This window comes from Gymnoscopelus braueri (genome assembly GCF_963280865.1).
Source record: "Gymnoscopelus braueri genome assembly, chromosome: 3".
Lineage (NCBI taxonomy): Eukaryota > Metazoa > Chordata > Actinopteri > Myctophiformes > Myctophidae > Gymnoscopelus > Gymnoscopelus braueri.
The window spans coordinates 29,843,730-29,865,507 of NC_137612.1; the positions used below are offsets into that span (position 1 = coordinate 29,843,730).

General features: G+C 41.4%; 2 protein-coding genes across 2 annotated transcripts; one reads left to right on the plus strand and one right to left on the minus strand.

The window, feature by feature from the left end:
- Positions 1-1,061: 1,061 nt before the first annotated feature.
- ppp1r15b (protein phosphatase 1, regulatory subunit 15B) lies at positions 1,062-9,548 on the plus strand. Its single transcript, XM_080424650.1, has 2 exons — positions 1,062-3,928; positions 7,076-9,548. Exons 1-2 carry the CDS (start codon positions 1,844-1,846, stop codon positions 7,283-7,285), a joined length of 2,295 nt encoding a protein of 764 aa, XP_080280776.1. The 5' UTR covers positions 1,062-1,843; the 3' UTR covers positions 7,286-9,548.
- A 7,927-nt stretch (positions 9,549-17,475) lies between these two features.
- tmbim4 (transmembrane BAX inhibitor motif containing 4) lies at positions 17,476-20,481 on the minus strand. Its single transcript, XM_080424079.1, has 2 exons — positions 20,082-20,481; positions 17,476-19,304 (listed from the first exon to the last, which is right to left on the minus strand). The coding sequence occupies exons 1-2, from the start codon at positions 20,345-20,347 to the stop codon at positions 18,860-18,862; spliced, it is 711 nt and encodes a 236-aa protein (XP_080280205.1). The 5' UTR covers positions 20,348-20,481; the 3' UTR covers positions 17,476-18,859.
- Positions 20,482-21,778: the final 1,297 nt, after the last annotated feature.

Below are 21,778 nucleotides of genomic sequence, written 5' to 3' on the forward strand. Positions count from 1 at the left end.
AACTCAAAGACTTTTAGAACAGAGTGACAACATCACTGTTTTTGAACATGGTAGAGTGAATGAAGATTTCATACATTCGGGAAAGCTATGCTGTGATGTGACCCTTTTTGAGGGAGAGAACTGGAAATGTTGGTCTTATGAATTTCTAATGACTGCAGTCACAGAATGAGGACATAATGCATACTTTATGACTGCATGGCAGACATGGGCTTGTCCCATAGAACTCTTCATTTGCACACACAAAAAAGTCACTAAAACAGTATTGGGGATTCATCTCCATGCAGTTGGCAAATGAGCTAAAGCACATATTTGCCTATGTGAACGTCCTCAACTCACCCGATCAATATCTTTTGATATAAATATTATTTATTTTGATAAAACTCTCAAAATTGAGTCACTGCGTCTACTGTTCAATGTAATTATCAGAAGTATAAAATAATAATAATAATAATAATTAACATTCTTTCTTTTTTTTAAATCTCATCATGTCTCATTTAACTGCAAAGCATGAATTATTATACTTTCCATGCATGTGAGTGTGGGGGAGGGGGATTACAGATGATCCCCTGCTGTGTTTAGTGATTCATCTGCATTGCTGCTGGCCTATTAATACTGCAATGTGGGCACAGGAACAGAATGGAGAGATGAAGGCATGGTAGGGGAATTTGGGAAATGTCTTTAGAAAAAAAATTGCACGTTAAAAATAGCAATACATTAACTCTTGTTGTTCTACGTGAACATAGGTGTAGTGTCAGTGTGTGCAGTGCAAGCAAGGCCATCTGCAAATTTGTGTTCAAAATGTGAGAAAGGACGTGTTGATAAGCACATGGAGGGTGGTGGCACTGGCACATGCACTTGACTGTCGTTACGTAACCCGCACAAGTGCCTGACATGCGTTTCCTTATCCTTACCGCCACCACACGTTTTAGCTGAAGTCGAAACATACCGACGGTCCCTGCCTGGACCCATTTGTCAGCTCGACGACGAATTGGCGACGCTCCCTTTAAGTGTCTGATGAAATCCTAACCTACGTCGTATCTATCTACTGAAAAGCGAGGCAAACCATACAAGGAAAAGACACGAGAAAACGAAGAAGGAAAGCGACTATATACACACACACACACACACAGCCTGTTTGGTAGTGTAACTGCGACCGAACAATATTAATAGAAGGCAAACTTGCTCATTTTATTTTCGTCGTGTTTGTATTTGACTTATTTTTATTTCTGCGACGACGCTATTCGGCGCTTCAACTTCCTTCGGTCCGTCCGTTAGCATTAGCACTTAGCAGCTATTTGAATGCGAGCGTAGGGAGTCTTCACTGCGGCCACCGACCCGGCGTCCTCGTCACTCCAGTAAAACACGACAAAATGGCCCGTTGTCTTTCTCCGTTTGAAGTGGAGGTTACTTTACGCAGCGACCTGTCGAGCGACTTTTACTTTTCTCTGCACCCCGTCGCCGTTTCCACTGCCAGCACGAAGCTAAAGAGGTCCAACCACCATTCTTGTCAGCCGAACGTCCCTGGTTGGAACCCTAACAACATGGAGGGCGCTCATATTCACTGGATGTCGACTTCTAGCAGAGCTAACCGCCATGTCTTCGTCTAGAGAACAGACATGGACAGTGGACGTTAAACACAGACAGGTCTCTACCTGGTCGACATGGGCATCGTTTGGAATTCACTGGAATCGCATTTTAGCCGTTGCAGCCTGAGAGGTACTGCAGTTTAACAGCTGTTAGCATTAGTTAGCTTGCTAGCTTGACTATTAAAACGCCACATTTCGCTACGCTAGTTGATATAAATATCACTAATATATATACATATATCGATTTATTTATATTTATGTCTGCAACATATGCAAGAATGAGTGGTGAGGAAGGTCTTTCCGTGAGAGCGTCCCCGGCCTCTTCTCCCACCCACCATGGGATGGCCTCTCTGGGGCGAGAGAACCAGGACAGGTCGTGGATCAGCATGTTCTCTAGGCCCGCGCTGTCTTTCCTGCAGAAGTATTTACCGGGGCTACCTCGGAATCCTCTTCTGTCTGACAGTGGAGGAACAGGGTGGGTCAGTGAAGATTTCAGACACAACTTAGTTGATGACCAAAGAGCGTTTTTAGGACAACTGGACGAACTGATGCCTGGGGCGCGGCATTCTTCGACTCCAAACCTGTCGTACCTGCGCTGCGAGAACAGCGGCCCCGCTGGCCTCATCCAGACCACCAGCGGTGACACCACCTTGGGTTGGATCACCGCAGGCTCCCTTCAGGAATTAGGGATCCAAACTGCTGCTGAAATGGAAATGAACATTAGACAACAAACTCAGACAGGTTATCTGGCGGCGACCGCTAGGAATGTTCTCAGTCACGTTTTTTTGAGTTCAGCATCGTCAACTCAGGACATAACGCATACCGAAGGAGCCGGTCAGGTGCTCGGCGGGAGGAACTGGTACACAGACGACGCTGGTTCACCCATGAAGAACGCAGGAAGCACTAAGAACTGGTGGGGTGGGTTTTGGGGAAACGAAGAAGGCCCCCAGAGTTTGCTGTCAAATGCATCATGGGGCAAAGAGATGCCGTTAACAAGCAAGCATTGTTCACAACAGGAGGGTGGTACAAAAGCTGCTGTTGCCAAGCCAACCGAGCTGTCTGTACAGCTCACTAACAGGGAATCAATGCCAGGGGAAAGCGCTGGACAACACAGCGACAAAGAGCAGCCGATGGACAATGACAGCCTTCAAACATCCCCACCAGAATCTCTCCAGAGTTCAGAGAGGCTTACAATACAACACCAGCCCAGCATTACCACCAGTGGCATTCTTGATACTGAAGGAAATGAAGCTGCTTGCAGTGAGGTGGCAGTTCTCACCCCCGACCAAGACAATGGCTATTCCAGCCTGGAAGAGGAACATGTTATCTGCCAACTTTACATGGTAAAAGCCCCGTGTGAAGAGGAACCACAGCAGGCGACTGACGGGACTGTCACAGATAAAGAAACGGAGGGCAGGAGTTCTAAGGCCAAGGAGGAAGCAGAGTCACTAAGTTCCAGGGAGATGGAGGAAGAGGAGGAAGAGGATGATTCCCATATCAGCGAGTCAGATGAAGAAGGAGAAAGGACCATCCAGGAGGATCCATCTGCTGCTGCCATGCCTCTTACCCCTCCCTATTGCCAGAACAAGGCTATCGCTTACATCATGGGAAGCCCCTGCAGTGATGAAGATGATGATAGCCAGTCAGACAGTGAGTTTGACAGTGATGATGATGACGGCTTTGATAGCGAGGGCACGTCAGAACTCTCTGACTCGGTTGATGAAGAAGACGACGAAGACTCTGACAACGAAACCTCAGAAGCAGCGCGCCTGTGGAACTCCCTGTGCGAAAGCCGGGATCCATACAACCCAAGCAACTTCACCGCCCTCATCACCACCCCAAGGACCATCCCCATCCCCAACCCCCCCACCTCCTCTGCAGCCTCTCCCTGCTCCCCACAGTCTTCCCCAGGCTCACCCCCTAACCATAACCCATCACCCCCTGACAATAACCCATCACCCCTCTCTACCTCCCCGCCCTCTTCCTGGGATAACGACAGCTGGGATGACTCTACCTCGGCCAGCGAGGTGGATGAAGCAGAGAGCCTGCGCCTGTGGAACTCGTTCAGCTCCTTCTCTGACCCCTTCAGTCCCTTCAGTTTCCAGGGCCCACTCAGGACTCGAGAGCCTCGTAAAGTAGGGGTGCCCGGGGGTCAGGGGAAGAAGGTCTCCCGGACACGTCCTCGCTCCCCCTGCCATGCAGCAGCATCAGCAGTGGTGCAGGTGCTCCAGTACAGGGAGGAGGATGCAGAGGAGAGGCTGGACAGTGGCTTCTCTGAGCCTGTGGTCAGCGCAGTTGCTGCTTCTGCAACCGCCACACCTTGCTTTGGCACCATCAAAAAGGTAAGCTGTCTATCCGTACACCTGCTTTGTGCACTCACTCACTACATCTATCTCTCTCTTTCATTAATTCATTGATTCATTCATTCGTTCAGTCCATCAGTCCTCACTTTATGGTTATTGAGACATCCTGTGTATTCCTAGACATGCCAGATAAATATGTACTAATAGTCTCCTGCTGACAAATTGAAATCTGTGTCTCTGCTGGGGACTGCAATTACAACACCTGATTTTACAGCAGGTGTGATGAAATGGTATGACTTGGACCTGACATAGACCTGTCTTCATTTTCCAATCAAAGGGGAGCGAAGGCAAAAAAAAATATGTCATTCATCAATACAAATAGTACAGGAATTCCCATGTTGTAACTAAGGGTTGATCACTGTGGTGAGCCAAAAACCCTGCAAGTTAATCAGCCAGGCTTGTCCTGATGATGTGAAAGACATCACAAGCTCACACTTGTTTTTAGTTTTTTAAACTGAGGAACACTGCGTTACATTTCTCATCTCCTACTGTTATGTATTATACTAATTTTAGTTTATTGTGTTTCAACCTGCCCATGACTGCTCAAAGAATGTGGTCTTGCTCTGTTCTGTCTCTATCGTGTCTCTATCGTGTGCATGTATGTCCTATATACTGTAGACAGTGATTGTCTGCTTTTGGTGTTGTACACGTGAGAATGGATGGACATGGAACACACCCAAGTCATATAAGCACATCACTTATTGTAAAACAATATGATTCATTTTATGGCATGTCCATTTCCTTGAGGTAGTCATATTTTCAGTCATATTTTACAGCGAGAATATGTAAATATGTAACTAAATAAGGAGGAAGTGAATATGTGACAGTCTCTTACTGGACAGTAAGCAGCACTAGTGTCACACTTCACATTATTGGCATGATCCTTCACTAGCAGCACTAGCTTATTGGCCTCGTCAAACAGTACAATGGAGAAAGGTGAGAATAATAGGGTAGAGGTTGGGGATGCTGTACCACAAACCAGATTGAACCTGTAACACTGTCTGTGCTTCTCCAGTTTCCTCACTTGAGCATTTTAGACTTTTGGAAACATTTGATCAGGCGACTGCACTTTCTTTTATAATCTGTGCTCTTTAAACTATGTCATGACAAATGAATGCTCATCATTTTGGTCAGATTGCAAAGTCCTTGTGAGTTTTAAGTGGGAAAGTGACATTTCTCCACATAAGTATAGTACAAGTTAATCATTTTGTTCAGTGGTTCCCATTCCCAATTGGTTTCATTTACAAATGTCATGTTGACCTTGGTGGCAGAGCCTGAAATGTTATATCCTCTGCTGAAGAAGTTGTTCATTAACTTTGACCCTGTCAGCAGCACGTCTCCCAACCCACAAGTTAACCAGAGCAACATTGCTTGTGCATGTGAGCATATCCGTTTGTGATTGCAGTTGTCTCTTCCCCTTCAGCTGTGCACGTATTTTGTTCACGCGTTTTGGGACTGTTTTGTAGGTGATGTAAATCCTGTGCAACAATTTCCCACTTCCAGGTCGTCTGTGATGTAGTAGAGGCTTCTTCTGGAAGCTCCCTGGGGAAAGCAGTGTACTTTTTGGAGAGCATCTTCACAGCGAAATAGGGCTATGTCATGCAGTGTTCTGTGGCCACATGGGCTTACATAGAAAACAACATATGAACAAAGTAACAAATGCAAACAAGAAGTAACAAGTAAAGCTGCAAAAATGTGCTTGAGGAAAACGGTGACTGAACCTTCTACCTGCTGCTGAGTGACTAACAAGTGGGTCTGGATAAGGGTCAGCTAAATGCCTAAATGAGCTACACAATACTGTTATATTAGATTTGTTATTGGCTAGGTTATCAATGTCATCGGCCTTACAGGCCTAATGCTTATGGCATGATGACAGGAGCAGGTGTCATACAGTCAGTACACATGAGAGATGTTCATATTGGCACTGATTACTTTCATCATGTAGTGTTATGGTGTAGAATAGCGCCATTTAAAGCGTAGAAAATTAGTTGCAACTAGTAAACTACATTCAGCTGTTAGGCTGATGTTTAAATAAATGAAAGCAAGTGAGCCAAGGTTGACGACTAATGATTGCTGTGGATGTTATTATCCCTCAGACCATTCCTTAACAGTTACACCATAGTTCACATCCACACTCGGGCTTGCCATGTTACTTAGCAACAGTAACCCATAATGGTGGGAGGAAATGAGAGAGGGCTTCATGCAAAAAAGATTACGCTTTTTATGTAAAAGCTAATGGTGTCTTTGATGCTGCGCCCCGTTCTCATTAGTGTGCACTTCTTAAGGGAGAGTGTCTTTGAAAAGGACCGTGTCATATTTTCCCCCTCTCTAAACCTGGCCTAGTTATTTCGGGGGTTGTCAAATCGAGACATGGTTCCTCCATTTCCCCAACTGTTCAAGCCATTATGCTCTTCTGTGTCATCACTGCCTGCATAAGAAGAAGGGAAGGGAATCTTAGTGGTTTCTATTGAAGTGAAGAGAATTGGTAATTAAGTTACATGAGAAAAAGTGGAAAGATAACTGAGAAAGTGATTGCAGGATGTGGCCTATTCTTTTAGCATTTATTAATTTTCCAAGTATTGTCTAAATAAAATTATGTTTTGGAGTCGGGGCATAATTAATACACTTTATTACACTGAGAAAGTACAGTGTCAGCGGTCCCGGGCACCTTAGGCTTTAATGTAGCTCGATAGTGCAACGTGGGTTTGAGTCCCGTTCCCGACGATCGATGTCTCTCCCCAGTTCTCTCTCCCTGTTTCCTGTCCATCTCCACTTTACACTATAAATAAAGGCAGAAAAGTAAAAATAAAGTACAGTGTCAGAAAATGTTGTCTCTTACGTGTCTTGATCAAAGGAAACTGCAAAGGAATGGGCTGCTCACTGTTCTTTGTATCAAAAGGGAATACAGGTATAAAATAGATACAAGCACCAGAAAGTTCACTTTCCAGGTCATAATTAGTGAAGGTTCTGTTGGTGAAATTCCTGGGGGTGAATTGATGAAAGGTTCAGTGCTTTCATTTCGCTGAACCTGTAATCTAAACTATCAAGGTTTTTTTTATCTTTCTCCCCTGCCTTCCCTCTCCTATTGACAATTGCCTCTCTCTTTCCCTGTCTCCCTCCCTATAGGTGCGTTTCTCTGAAGACATTGAGGAGTTTTTCGCCAGCTGTGGCGAGGAGGAGGATCGGCGGGGTCCCTGGGAGGAGCTGGCTCGGGACCGCTGTCGCTTCTTGCGTCGCTGCCAGGAGGTGGAACAGAGCATCGCCTACTGCCTGGAGCCTCAGCACCGCAGCCTGATGTATCACAGGTTCACCATCTACTACACCCAGGACACCTGAGGAAGGTGGAGGATGAATGGATGGACCCAGACCAGTATGTGGCTCGGCCACCATAAATTATACAGAACAAGCACTCGTATCTCACTAGCTTGAAAATTCTGTTAAACCACAGCATACATGCATATTAGGTTTATCATAGCTTATGAAACACATGCACAAAAAAACGTAGGACGGAAGCATCTGAAGAACTATTTTGAGCGCTTCCTGAGCTGTGATTCCACCACCTATCTCTAATCCTCAGTTTGTGCTGTTTGTTTATGAGAGACTTGAAGAGACTGTGCAGAGCTCAAACAGGCTCCTCGCCACTATTTAGTTTTTGCTGTTTCTTGTTGTTTTTATTTTTTTGTTTTTCAGTTGAATTTTAGTGGTGTGATGGAGTTGATTTAACATGATTCAGGGCAAAACCACAACTGCATAAATGTGTTATTAAAAAAAAGGTATGGACACTATGGTTGGACATTTTTAAGGGCTTAACTTGTGGTTACACTGTGAGGTAGAAACCCCCCCCCCCCCTTTTTAATTTATTTCAAAACGCGTTGCAATTTCCTTTTTTAGGTTGAACTGGTACTAAAGCCAAGGGAGTCTTCTGGGAAAGTACACATGTCCTTTAATGTTGCACCTCATGCTGTTTCTGCTCTTGCAACAAGACAAACAGTCAATTACATACTAGTGAAACTGCTTCAATTTCATCTGGTTTTAAATCTGCCTTGAACAACTAGGCTTCTAATACATTATGCTTATATCCTTATGTGCCCTGTCCCTAAAGCAGTAGCTCTCTCTTAGTGTCACACTGAGAGACCTGCATTTTGCTTAGACCCAAACAATTAGGACCCAACCCTTTAAATGACAGTATTTTCTCTGTTACTTTGACCTTCGGGTCCAACTTATGACCCACTAGTTGAGAAAAACTACCCATAGAACATCACCAGCAGAATGGCAAGACTACTCTATGTAGTTTCATAACGGCTCCCTTAGAACTTTTGGAAGTTGAACAGGGGGGTACAAATAATTTTTAAAGGGCCAACTCCTAATTCAAATGTTTGCTAATCAGCAACTCTGAGTTTGTATCACATCAAGGATTCAAGGGTTTTGGTAAACTTTTCAGAGTGATCTTAGTATTTGGATACCACCTGGTGTTGCATTCAGCTAGAGTTGGTATACTTCTCAGTAATCTCAGTTTTTGATCGTCAATGCCAAAGAAAGTTATAATTTTGAACATGGGTAATTCAGTGTTTAACACGCCTGGTTGACACAGTATTTTCTTTCCCTTTTAGTCTTTGAAAACACATTTTCAGGAAAATTGTTCCTGAAGAGTAGTATTGAATATGGTATGATTTGAACAGATTAAGCAAACAATTGCAGATACTCCTCCAATTACTAATACATTTGTGTAATCACTAATGATAATGCATCTTGAGTATTCAAAACATTTATTCTATAAATGGATTAAAATGTAATGCCAACTGTGGTATTCAGAAACATTATGCCTTTTATATTTATACAGCTTCTACACACAACTGTAAGGTATTTTTTGTTCCAAGTACTATATTAAGGGTGAAGGATTATGGGTGCGGGTCTCATGGAAATGTATTGTCATCCTGATTGAGGCTCTGTTATAAAGCAGTCTCTTCCCTGTGTCCAAATGAAGTTTGTAGAAGTAACATTGTTTCACATGCATCCATTGGGAGCCCTTGTGTGTGACACAGATCATGTTTCCATACAGTTGCAAAGTGAATTTTAGTCTAATGTATTGCTATTGGACAAGATGAGGGGCGACATCCTGCATTATGTCTAACAAACTTGTTAATGCCGCTATTTATTAAATTAAACCTTTCCTGTTTGAGTGAATGTAAAAATATTTTTGCAATATTGTGGAAATGCATCCTAAGTTGCATGAATATGTTTGGATGGAAATGGCTACAGAGATGCCGTCTTTACTGGAGTTAACCCCCTTCACATCTTTCCAGTGCAAGTGTGGTGATCTTTGCTTCAAGTGAACAAAGCGTCAACCATGGGATTGCTAAAGCAAAATACAGGGATGGAAGACTTCATCAAATGAGACTTGGCAGAAAGTTATCCACTGAACTGAACGTTGGATAATGGAATAAAGGACTGATATACATTTTGGTGTTACTTTACAATTAACTAAATCAGTTTTATTTTTGTAAAACATAGTTTGGTGGATGAGTTCTGCTTAAGCATTTCCTTAACCGCAAATTTGAATGGCATTCATTCAGTGGAAATAAATCAATATTTAATGATGCGTATTGTTTTGTGTTCATTTCAGCACTCAAGCTTAATTTTCAATATTGTTCTCGGCCTATCCACTAAGGTAAGCCTCTTCCAATAAGGGTAAAAAATGTGAATATTTGTATATAATTGCAAAGTATGAAAGTCACATTTATTACGTTTTAGTATTTTTGTTTCAAATATTTTTTATTGTGAAGCACAGGATAGGATTATACATTTCTGTTCATATACATGGATTGCTTCCTCTTTTTTCCCCCAAAAACAGACACACAAAATAGACAGGTAAACGTTTTAGTATTTTTGGATAGGAGTATGTTTGAATGAATGCAATGAAAAGTACCTCAATTACACAAACAGTGGTTCTATATCCTAGTAAATACACAAGCACCACATGACATTTCAGGCCAATTCCACATATTTGCTAATTACAGTGGAAAAGTGTCAATAATGACAAACCTTTCGAACACATTTGAGGTTGTGTTCTGGGCACTCAATAGTGCTTCCTGAGGGTGGTTTATTAATTAAAGAAAGAATGAACAATGTCCCACAATTGGCCACATGAGGGCAACAGAGGGCAAAACTGATAGCATGGATGTAGGTTAAAGCGAAACTTTGTTGACATTTAATAAGAATCCCCTTGTTCTTTTGTTAAAGGACATGTACAAATCGGCATAGAAATGGCTAAACTTTTGTCTACTCCTGTGTGCTGTGTCCCTCCCCACACACAGATCATATGACTGTAGTGAGAGACAAAGTCATTTGAGGATTTCAAGAAGATAATGTAGTGGAAATTAAGTAGTCCTTAGAGAGAGAATACCACTAAATGCTTTAGTGTATATTTATTTGATAAAACATGACAATTATAAGCAATAAAGAAAATGGAACTGAATTCAGTGTTTCATTGTATGCTTTCTACAAGAGGATTAGGAACCTGTCATGACACCAGTCATGGCAGTGACAGACTTGATGTGAACTTATTGTTTAACATGTTTTGGCAAGAATTCATGGTTACCATGGGCACTATGAGTCTTCTCCATCAGCCTTTATCCAAGAACAACATGTCTCTGTCTGGAATGCTCCATTCGATAGAACCACAACAACATGAGACTAGAGAAGTGTGCTCCTTTGTTACAACCTTATAAGGGTCTAGAGGTTATAAAGGAGTAACATATTTCAAACCAAACCAGGGTCAACAAAAAAAAAGTGTACAATTTATTATTAGGATTAAACTTAATTGTACAAGGGATGAATAAACAGGGAAAGCACACAGCTTCAGGGTGGCCAAAGCCAAAATACACCCTACCTGAAAAGAAAACCACCTAATCTACACCAAAATAAAAAGTACAATCTAAACTACCTACCTAAGAAAAACAGGGACAAAAGGGGGAGCAAAATAAATGGCGGCACACCCCTACCAGCTTCCCTGTTCAAATGCACTTAGGGGAAAGGTTTGGAATATAATTAAGTACAGTTTCCTGTCTAAGATTGGCTGATATTACAATGGTCTCTACTTTAAACACTCAGTAAATAAAGTAACCTTTACGCACTAAGCCTGAGAAGGTAAGGCACACAGCCAACAGACCTACAGTAGTAAACACTAGCTAACAAAACAGAAGGGATTCAGCAGCACTGTAGCACGTGGTGACGGATGGCTGCCTAAAAAGGGCGATTGAGGAGCTTCTCCCAGGATTTTATGCTGGCTGGGCTGATTGAAGAATGAGGCCCAGGTGTGTCTCCAGACACCATGCCACTCCTCCAATCTCCACTCCACCCTCTATAGACCATATTCACACGGCGGCCATATTGCCATTAAGTCAATGAAATGCCACCCCAGTTGCCACCCCAGTTGCCACAGCAACGCAATGTTAAATTCCAAAATGGCCGCCGTGTGAATATGGACTATTACCAACTAGGGCACTGAAATCACTTAGAGGGTTAAAAACACAATACGAGGCCATATAGGGCCGTAACATCCTTGGAGTAGAGATCTCCGCCAAGCCGGGTCGGCTACACAGGGCTGGAAAACCTTGGAAGTCAGTCATAGCCAATCGGAATGGAATATAATAATGAAACATCTGACTGAGGCATCTTGATTACATGAATCCAGAGATAATGTGAATGAATTCCTGTGAGGGCCATACGGGGCCTACTGGGCCTTGGCCTACTGGAAGCATGCGTGCAAAGGTTAATGCTGATCGGTCCAGAGGCACGGCAAAAGCATAATCTCCAGCCTTCGGCTGTCCGGTCTGGCAGAGATAATTATAATGAATTCTAAACGAATATAAACAAATTATAAAACAAATTTTCTCCACAGATCATTATCTTTGTCCATACAACACTCAAGGAGTTTGCCAACAAAACCCTGAAGCTATTCAAACCCGAAGGTCACAACAATAACAACAACAACAATGCAGCATAATCTCTGTTTTCTGAAGCCAACCCACAAGAACTGGTTAACATTGACTTTGTTGTTTAAAAAAAAAAGCTACTGCAATACATTTTGATAGCAAACTCCAAGGGACAAAATATTATGAATTGGGTACACAACACAGTCAATGACGTGGTGATGGACTTTTGGTATTTTCATGTCGGGAGAAGGGCGGATGGGCAACATGGGTTGGAATATGTAATATTGTCAGTGTGTTGCTGGTTGATTCAATCAAATGATGTCTTTTCATCTCCTTTAAGAACATTGCAGGGACAATTTCCACAGTGTCATGGAAGAAGAGCCTTGGAACTGAAACTCTCAAGAGCAAACTGAGGTAATTGACGATTCGCCCATGTGCTGTGCATCTCAAGGTTCAGGGACGCCCAGCGGTCCTTGGGGGTTTTCACAGAGAGGGTCTCCACCTAAATGATTGATTGTTAAGAACCGATGGTCCTTATGAAAAGGGTTGTACGGAGCCACTGATTATAGGTCCCTTTTTGTGTGAACAAAGACACTGTATCCGTTTCAAATGTGAAATGTGGGGTGAGTAGATAGAGACGGAACTTTCATCTATGGATGAACATTTTCTTTTTTAGTCTTTTTGACCTTTTCTGGTGGGGTGGTCCAACGTAGTTTGAAGTCAGTCATCTGTTTCCCTAGAGATGTGTGTAGCTGTGAGAGATTAGAATGAATTTATCCATCACCACATTCTCTCTGAAATCAGGATTATATATATATATATATATATATATATATATATATATATATATATATATATATACATAGAGAGAGAGAGAGAGAGAGAGAGAGAGAGAGAGAGAGAGAGAGAGAGAGAGAGAGAGAGAGAGAGAGAGAGAGAGAGAGAGAGAGAGATAGATATAGATATAGATATAGATATAGAGAGAGATATAGACATAGATATATAGAGATATAGATATATATAGAGATATAGATATATATAGAGATATAGAGATAGATAGATAGATAGAATGTATACATTGTCAGTTCTAATATAATTTACAAAACAAGATAACATCATACATCACTGTCATACCTGCTGAAGAAGTAGGGTTTGCGTAGTTGGATCTGTCAAGTCAGCCTCACTCTGTATCTGCATCCTCAGGATCCTCGTCCGTTTTGGGTCTTAGAACATGCATGCACACAAACATATGTATGAAGACACAGAGGGGCACACATAGGCACACACGCACGCACACACACACACGCACGCACACACACACACACACACACACACACACACACACACACACACACACACACACACACACACACACACACACACACACACACACACACACACACACACACACACACACACACACACACACACAGAGTCACACTGTGAATATCAAGATGATGGGTAAGCATGGTGGTGAAAAATGGATAGTATTCTCTTACAGATTCCTCACCTGCATTGCAGATGAAAGGCAGTGTCTGGGAACAGCGCTGGGTATGCCATTCTTTTGTATTGAGATCCATTGCCGTACAAAATGGTGGAGTTTGGGGTTGATCTTCTGCCCAGTTATCGAAGTTTTTGAAGTTGGTAGGCCAAGGCCATACCCAGTTTTTGATTTGTCTCAAGCCAATCCATGATCTTTCTTCCAAGAGATTCTTAACAGCTTCATTCTCACTTGGAGTCTGTATTACAGCCAAATCTTTGTGATGAGTTGTACAGTACCTTCTGGAATTGCCGTAATTCTTTTGGTCTTTCACATGGTGGTATGTCTTGTTGTCCCTTTCTAGTTTGGAAAGATTAGATATCATATGTAAATTAGTGGATATTATTTAAAAACAAGGAGCACACTTTTTTTCCCCTGCGTTTACAGTGGTTCAAATACTCACTCAAGCAAACAAAGGGAAGACGCGTTGGACACTCGGATTTACTCCAAAATCCATTGGGTTTCATTGTAGCACAGTAATTGTCATCACTCGATTCATTACCTGGCTGACCGTCCTCCCAGTGGTAAAACTGTGAGGGCTGTTTTTCTTTATCTTCTGACCAATGCCAATATGACAGATTTCGGTGCAACCCCATCCATGCCAACTCTTGTTTGGATGGTGTTGGTGTTCTCTTCTCCAATAGGGAATGTTGGGTTTCATCCTCTACTGTGGCCAAATTGGTGTTCTTATCTCTGCAGTAGTTCAGTGCCTCACGCCAGGTCTTTTTATGGTGGACAAAATTATAGTCATGGTATGAATAAGAAGGGATGATGCCGAACCCTGAGTAGAGAAAGAATACTCTTTGACTTATTGATACATTTTATTTCATACGTCATGCAAAAACTATAAAAAAGATAATAAAACCTTTGGTTTCCATTCACTTCAGCATGATTTGACAGTTACATCTTTGTCATTATTATTTTTGTTAAAGTTATATTATGTTATTGTTGTGTTTTGATGCTGTTGAAAGCACAGATTCACTTTCTCCTGATTTCGTAACTAGATTCAAAAGTCCATGACTTAACGATGACATACATATCAGCCAGAAAAGCAGAACATGAAGTTGTATTTATAACCTGAAAGTTGGAATTAAACAAATATCAATTTGGTAATTATTTCCAAACCTAACAGCAGCAACAGAAAGTTACTGCCAGATTTGAGTTGTAGTCAATGGACTACACGTGTAATGCCACCAGTAGTCCTTTAAAGTCTCAGAAGTAAACCTCACCTGAGACCAGGAGGAATAGCAGAATCATCTTCTCCTCACTTCTCTGAACATTCACAAGAAACTATGAAACATACATGAGATAGTGTTAGAACAAATACAGTATGATAGACTGCCCCCTCCAAGTATTTGCACCCTTGGTAAAGCTAAAGCACCTTGAGAAGATAAACAGTACCAACATCATGAGACCTAGGTATTATCAGAATTTAATTTTCAATGAAAATATTAAGTTTTTAATAAATTATTAACACGAATTATTAGATATTTTGAATAAAATGAATGGCTTTTCAGAGTTCCGAATTTGTAAAAGAAAGCGTGCGTCATCATCTAATAAAATAACGTGCCTTAAACTCTGTAAATTTGAGTCCTCATCATCATGCAGTGTAAATGTCTTCAAGTGGTGTTTTTCATCAAACACAATTTATTATAACTGGCTTAGAAACAAGCAGAAAAATACATTATAATGTACTTACCAAAGTTGAAACGACCCAGAGAAGAATTGAGCTCTATACCGTTTCCTCTTTCATCATGGTGTAAAGATGCTGTCAACTCGGTAGTGTCTAAATTCTGATTGTGAGATCAGGTGCAGTGTCCCCTCTTGAGTGTATTTCTTCCCCCAGGGACCTTACAAACCTCAGAGTTAGATGCTTTTACAGTGTATTTTGTATATTTGTGTACGGCACTTTGGTCAACGGCTGTTGTTTTACATATACTTCAGACATACACTTTTCATACTTAACTTACATTTGTATAAGCTATCATGCAAACTGAAACATTTGCAATTGCGTTTAGGGGAATTGTAAACGTCCAAACAACCTGTGTTACAGGACATGTTTTGATATTAGGGTAAACAATTTCAAAACGGGTGACTTTGGGATTCATTCAAAGATACTTCATGGCGAAGACAGGAATTTGAGAGAGTATTAGAGTATTGCTAGTCCAACCTCCTCAATACAATAAAATCAGCAGGGATTCAGTGATTTTAGCTGTGGTCATTTCAGTTTTATTCAGTGTTCCAAAAATACAACATGATGCATCTCCTCTCCTCTCATCTGGTGCTACTGTACTTGTTCACCATATACTTCCACAAGAAAGAAAAGCAGGTGCGCTTCCTCTCTGGATGCTTTCTTAAGCAGTGGGTGCTCAGCCACGGAAGACTAATTAAAGAAAGGAACCACCCTTAGGTGGAAAAAATGGCAGCACTCCAAAATAAGGGATGCAGGACAAAGGCTCAGTTATGCATTCTATGCCTTTTTAATCTGCTCTGAGGAAGGCTGGGGCCTGAAACAAGTTAGCCTAAATAAAGAATATGCATAACTGAGTCTTTGTCCTGCATCCCTTATTTTGGAGTGCCGACATTTTTCCACCTTAGGGTGGTTCCTTTCTTCAAAGAACAAATATAGATGAGAAAAAAGTGATGAAGCTGCCTCCATGACTGACTTTTATTTTATTTTATTCCTTGTTACCAGTCTTGATATTATTGATGAATTGAAGAAGATAACTATGTTAATGTTTTTTTTTTATCCATTCCATTACCATTCATATCGAATTGGACATTGATTTAATTGTTATGTTTTTGTTATTGTAGCCTATGTGTATTTCATTGCATTACTTCCAGGAAGACTAGACGTCTCTAGGTTGACAACTAATGGGGATCCTAATGAACAATCTTGTCTTAGGCTATGAATAACAATTTGCCATTATATGTCAAAGTAATATCTCTTCAGTACAATACTGTTTGTCCAAAACAAGCCTAAGATGTACATAGTGTATGATATGTGATATGAAAAAGGGGTAACCGAACAACTGGAAAAAATATTTCTGTCATTAAAGAAAATAGATCAAACTGATATTTTATTGTAATTAGATACAGCATTAAATGCTTAATCCCAGTTGAACCACTATCAGAGATAATCTATGGTAATTCTGGTCCCAGTTGAACCTGTGTCTGTGATGGTCTATGGTAATTCTGGAATCTGGAACAATCTTTGAATATAAATGATGTATCCTTGCGTATGAGAGTAAGGTCACATCCACAGTTTTTGTTTGAAAACACATAGCCTAACTTTTGCTACATTTGTACCTACTGTAGCATCCCCCACACTACTGGCATTTTGAAACCCTAAAATTAAGACATTTCATAACACTTCTGACTTTGCTTTGTTGTGAAAACTCTAACGTCGCACTTTAGACTGAAGGCATGCAAACAGCCCCGAGGTGAAAAAGGTGACATGTTGTTTTCTTTCGGGTCAGGTGTCACACAATTGCCCTATTTGGGTTCAAAAAGGTGACTGTAGCTGAAAAGTGACACTTTTGCATGTCTGTAGAACAGCAGGAACGGTGACCTTTTAAAACCAACGATGGTTTTTGCTTCAACTTCAAGTGAACAAAGGGTTAACAAAAGGACTGCTAAAGTAAAATACAGGGATGGAAGACTTCAACATATGAGACTTGGTGGAAATATGTCCACTGAACTGAACTTTGGAAAACTAAAATAGTTTGGGTGAGTTCTGCTTAAGCAGCTAATTTGAATGGCATTCATTCTGTGAGAATAAATCAATGTTTAATGATGCGTTTGTTTTTAACTTTATTCTCTTATATTGATAAACATATGTAAAATACATACATTGTCAATTATGCAGACTGATTGATTGAATACTTTATTAACAGTTTGCAATTGTAGAGGTACGGTTTACAATGATTGTTAAAAGGATAACACAAAAAGCTCCATGTGTATTCAACTCATTAAGAAATTTAAAGACATATACACAATAATAAGTATTTATTTAATATTTATAATCTGGATCATGAATAAATAAAGCGAAACTGTATTCATGCATTTATTTTACAATCACTGGAATGTTCATCTTTAATGTCACAAATAAAAACATCTTTAACCACATGAACCCCATCATGCCTTGTCTGGGGCAAACATCCAGCAAAAAATAATAATAGCAGATCTACAAGCTCACTAAAGTAAATAAGATAAATCAGATATAATTCAGGTAAATAAAGTTTAAGATTTAACTCTGATTCTAGTCGAACCACCAAGAAAACCAAAACCTTGTAGATTCTTGTGAAAACTTTAAGAAAACAAAACAAAAACAATAAACACAGTTTTACTTCAAAGACAAAAAGGCAGAAATCATGGGTGGGGGGGGGGTATCTGAGGGTTCAAAGGTCGTGCAAATAAATCACATCTTTCATACAGCAGTTTTACGCGCAGTACTACCACCATACCACCACCAGAGGGTGCGGTTTCCTTGGGATACAGGAAGAGTAGCCACCTCTTAAACAATATGAGCTAAACTGGCTTTTTCTTTTCTTTCCCAAAATGTTAACACATAAAACAATACATGTATGCTGTGGGAAAATGGTCTTGAAATAATGTAAAGCAGTGATTCTCAAACCTCACGGGTCCACTTGGTTCCATTTGCACATTCTCAGCTACATCATTCCATTCAATCCAGGAAAGCATCACTCTCATTTTAGTAGTTAAAGGAGTATGCTATTGCTAATGTCTAAAATTCAATACAATTATTATTATTATTGGTTCAGGAATGCGACAAAAAACAAAAAAAATCTCCAGGAATTCATGGGGTGTGTAATTGATAGAAAATAAGTCATTGGGTTAGGCTCCCACTCTGAGTGTACAATTGGAACCACATGGAGGGGGGGTCAAGTAACCCAGAGGGTCCCTGGACCTCACTTTGAGAATCACTACAATAATATGTATGCAATACTGGATTTATAATTGAATTTGAGTTTGTCAAAAATTACAACGAAGGACAATTATTATTACCATGATATAAACTTTATTGTTTTAATATATAGAAACGGTTAAAGGGAACCGCTTACGAATGGGATCGTTAAGAGGGAATCGTTAACTAACCAGAATTGTTAACCCATTAAAACCAGGAAAGCATCTGTGTCATTTTAGATTTGAGCTACATATCGTCTCTGTCGGGCGGAAACCTCACAAAACTGCCACTTCAAAACTCAATTCAAACTCAAAAAAGGAGAAAAAGCAGCAGATCCACAAGCTTCAAACACGTCGCTTGTAGATCGGCTACTCTTGATGCCCCTGAGTGACGCTGCAGTACGATCAAGCAGGGCGCCGATCTAAGAAAAAAAAACACAAAAAGTTAAAACATGGAGATTAGAGGTTTCCCCTGAAGAGGTTTAGGTGGTCTACAGGTGTTCAGTGGTCTCAGTGCTTCTTCATGGAGTCCAGGACCCTCAGGATGTGGAGGAACAGGTTGACTATGTCCAGGTAGAGGTTGATGGAGGCCAGGATGTGTTCCTCGGGACTCAGCTGGTTCATCAGCAGACTGGTGTCAAAGATGATGAACCCGCAGAACACCAGAGCTCCACACGCAGCGTAGACCAGCTCCACCGTTTCGTCGTGGAAGAACATCCGCATGAAACCGGCGACGATCAGGATCCACAGGCAGGCGAACAGCCCCGCTCCTAGCTTGCTGAAGTCCCTCTTGGACTGGAAGGTGTAGGCGGTCAGTCCGACGAACACGGCACAGGTCAGGACGAAGGCTTTGAGGACGACGGCATATTCGTAGAATGTCACAGCTGTTGCCACGGAAACCGCCTCCAGCAAAGTGAAGGCAAACAGCAGGTAGAGGTTGATGGGATGTTTATGCCTGTAGATACGCAATTCACAATACACAAAGTCACAATTATTACATAAACGTCTAATCGCAATTATTTTAAGATAATCGCAATGAAGTTTTTTACATAATCGTCATAATCGTTTCCATGTTGAAAATGTATCACACATTTTCAAATATATAAATAGCAGAAATAGCAGATCTACAAGCTTACAATGCGTCACAAATTGACGCGTTGTAAGCTTGTAGATCAGCTATTTCTGCTATTTTTAAATGTATACAATTATTAAATGTCAATAATGTCTTTTTATTTTCAAGTTATTAGCCCGTTTTTGCATTTTTTTTTTATTACAAAGGCTTTTTTATTCATATATTCAATGCCAAACACGCAATTAATAGCAATTATTTGAGTGACAATTAAGGGGATTACCACTCATTTTCAACATTGATGTCATAATATACCTTAGAGCTGTCGTGTGGAAATAAGAAAAATGTCCCCCCCCCCCCCTTCTATGTTGCCTAGAACTGGAGAATTGATTGAATTCCTTGTGCTTTTTCTCTGCATTCTAAATAAAGTATTCAATCAATCAGAGGGCGGGGCCAAAGAGTACACCGTCCGTATGTCACTGATCACATGACCGCAACAATCAATTATCCAGTTCTTCCAGGCAACATAGAAGGGGGGGGGCGGACTTTTTTTCTTATTTCCACACAACAGCTCTAAGGTACATTATGACATGGTTCAATGTTGAAAATGAGTGGTATTCCCCTTCAATCGTTACCTTGAATTTGTAATCGCGACAGCCCTACCTGTAGACGGCCAGAGCCAGCAGGAGAACCAAGGACCCCACAGCTGACACCAGCACCACAGCTGGACTGGCGTGGACAAAGGTCTTGATGGGATCACAGAACATGAAGACAGCACATGTAGCTGTGGTCAGAATGATCTGGAGGGACAGGATGGAGTAGACCTTACGGAGAAACCCCATCCTGACATGAACGGCAGCGCTAGAGACATTCGTTCCATAGTTAAAGTCATCTTCTATGGAGCCTCGAGGATATTTCTCCGTAGACATGATGCTGTTTAATCTCTTACTAATCTATAAATGTTATAATAATGTTGTTTAGTCTCGTACTATTATGATAATAGCGATAAAAACAACAATGATACCGTCCGCTGTGTTTACTTGCTGTTGACGCAATCCTACCGTTTCCGTATCTGTGTTTGTTTCCGTGTACGTCACGACGTTATAGGGTGACGTGGGTGACGTTCGTTTCCGTCCTCGTCTCCTTAAAGGAGCGGCAGCGCCGTCTGCTGCCCCCTATGGCAGTGGTTCTTTTTCATGTCAAGGACCCCTAAATTAATGTCTATTTGGCCACGGACCCCCACCCATCTGAAAGCATTTTGTGCCAAGGACCCCATACAAAATGTGTGGTGGTAAACATTTTAAAAATACACAAACATTTAAAAGAGATGTCAACATTCTTTTTTAAATGGCTGATGTAGGGCCCTGGGGGTCCCCGGACCCCACTTAGAGAACCCCTTGCATAGACCATGGACCACCATAACTCTGAGTGTGTACAAATAGAACCCTTATGGGTCCATTTGGTTCTTTTTGTACATTCTCAGAGTTACAGCCATATAAGGGTACATTTGGTTCCTAACTATCCATTTACCTGGGGACCCCCTGGAACCTCCTCAAGGATCCCACTTTGAGAAGCACCGCCCTATTGTCTGCATATTCACAATAGTTAAATATAATTAGTTTTATTAGTTAGTATAATTGAGTATAATTACAAAAGTATTGGTATTAAAATTTACTCAAAGTACCAAAAGTAAAAGTACTCATTGTGCAGAATGTCCCATTTCAGAAGTTCAAAATGTATAAAAAATATTTTGAAAATATTTCGGCCATTTTCAAATGGCTGAAATATATATAGGGATGAAGTGGTTAATGTATGTTTTGTAATAGTAATCAAAATCTACAAAGTAGCTAGTAACTAGGGGTTGCGTATGTAACCCCTAGTTGGGTCAAGTTGGGTTTCAGCAAAACCCTCTTGCCGTCGTCTGAGAACCACATGCAGTCCTGGCTCACCGAGAGCGCCTGCATGTCACCGACACGTTTAGCCGTACATAGGGCCACCAGGAGCACCGACTCATGATCCTCAGATCCACGGTTTTAAAAGGCTCAAAAGGGGGCCGGCACAGTGCCTCCAGCAACACTGCCAGGTCCCATTTCTGGAACAAAGGTCTGTTGACCGGCCTAGCCCGCTTAGCACCGGCCATAAACCGTTGCACTAGCGAGTGCTGGCCCACCGACTTGCCCTCGAACCCATCGTGGCAAGCGGAAATGGCCGCCAGGTACACCTTGATGGTAGAGAAAGACAAATCCTGGTCCAACCTGTCCTGTACTGTAGGTAAACCAGGATGCTCCTCACAGGAGCCTGGAAAGCCACCACTGAAGGTGACTGATCCAGGCACCAGGACTCAAACATGTTCCACCTGA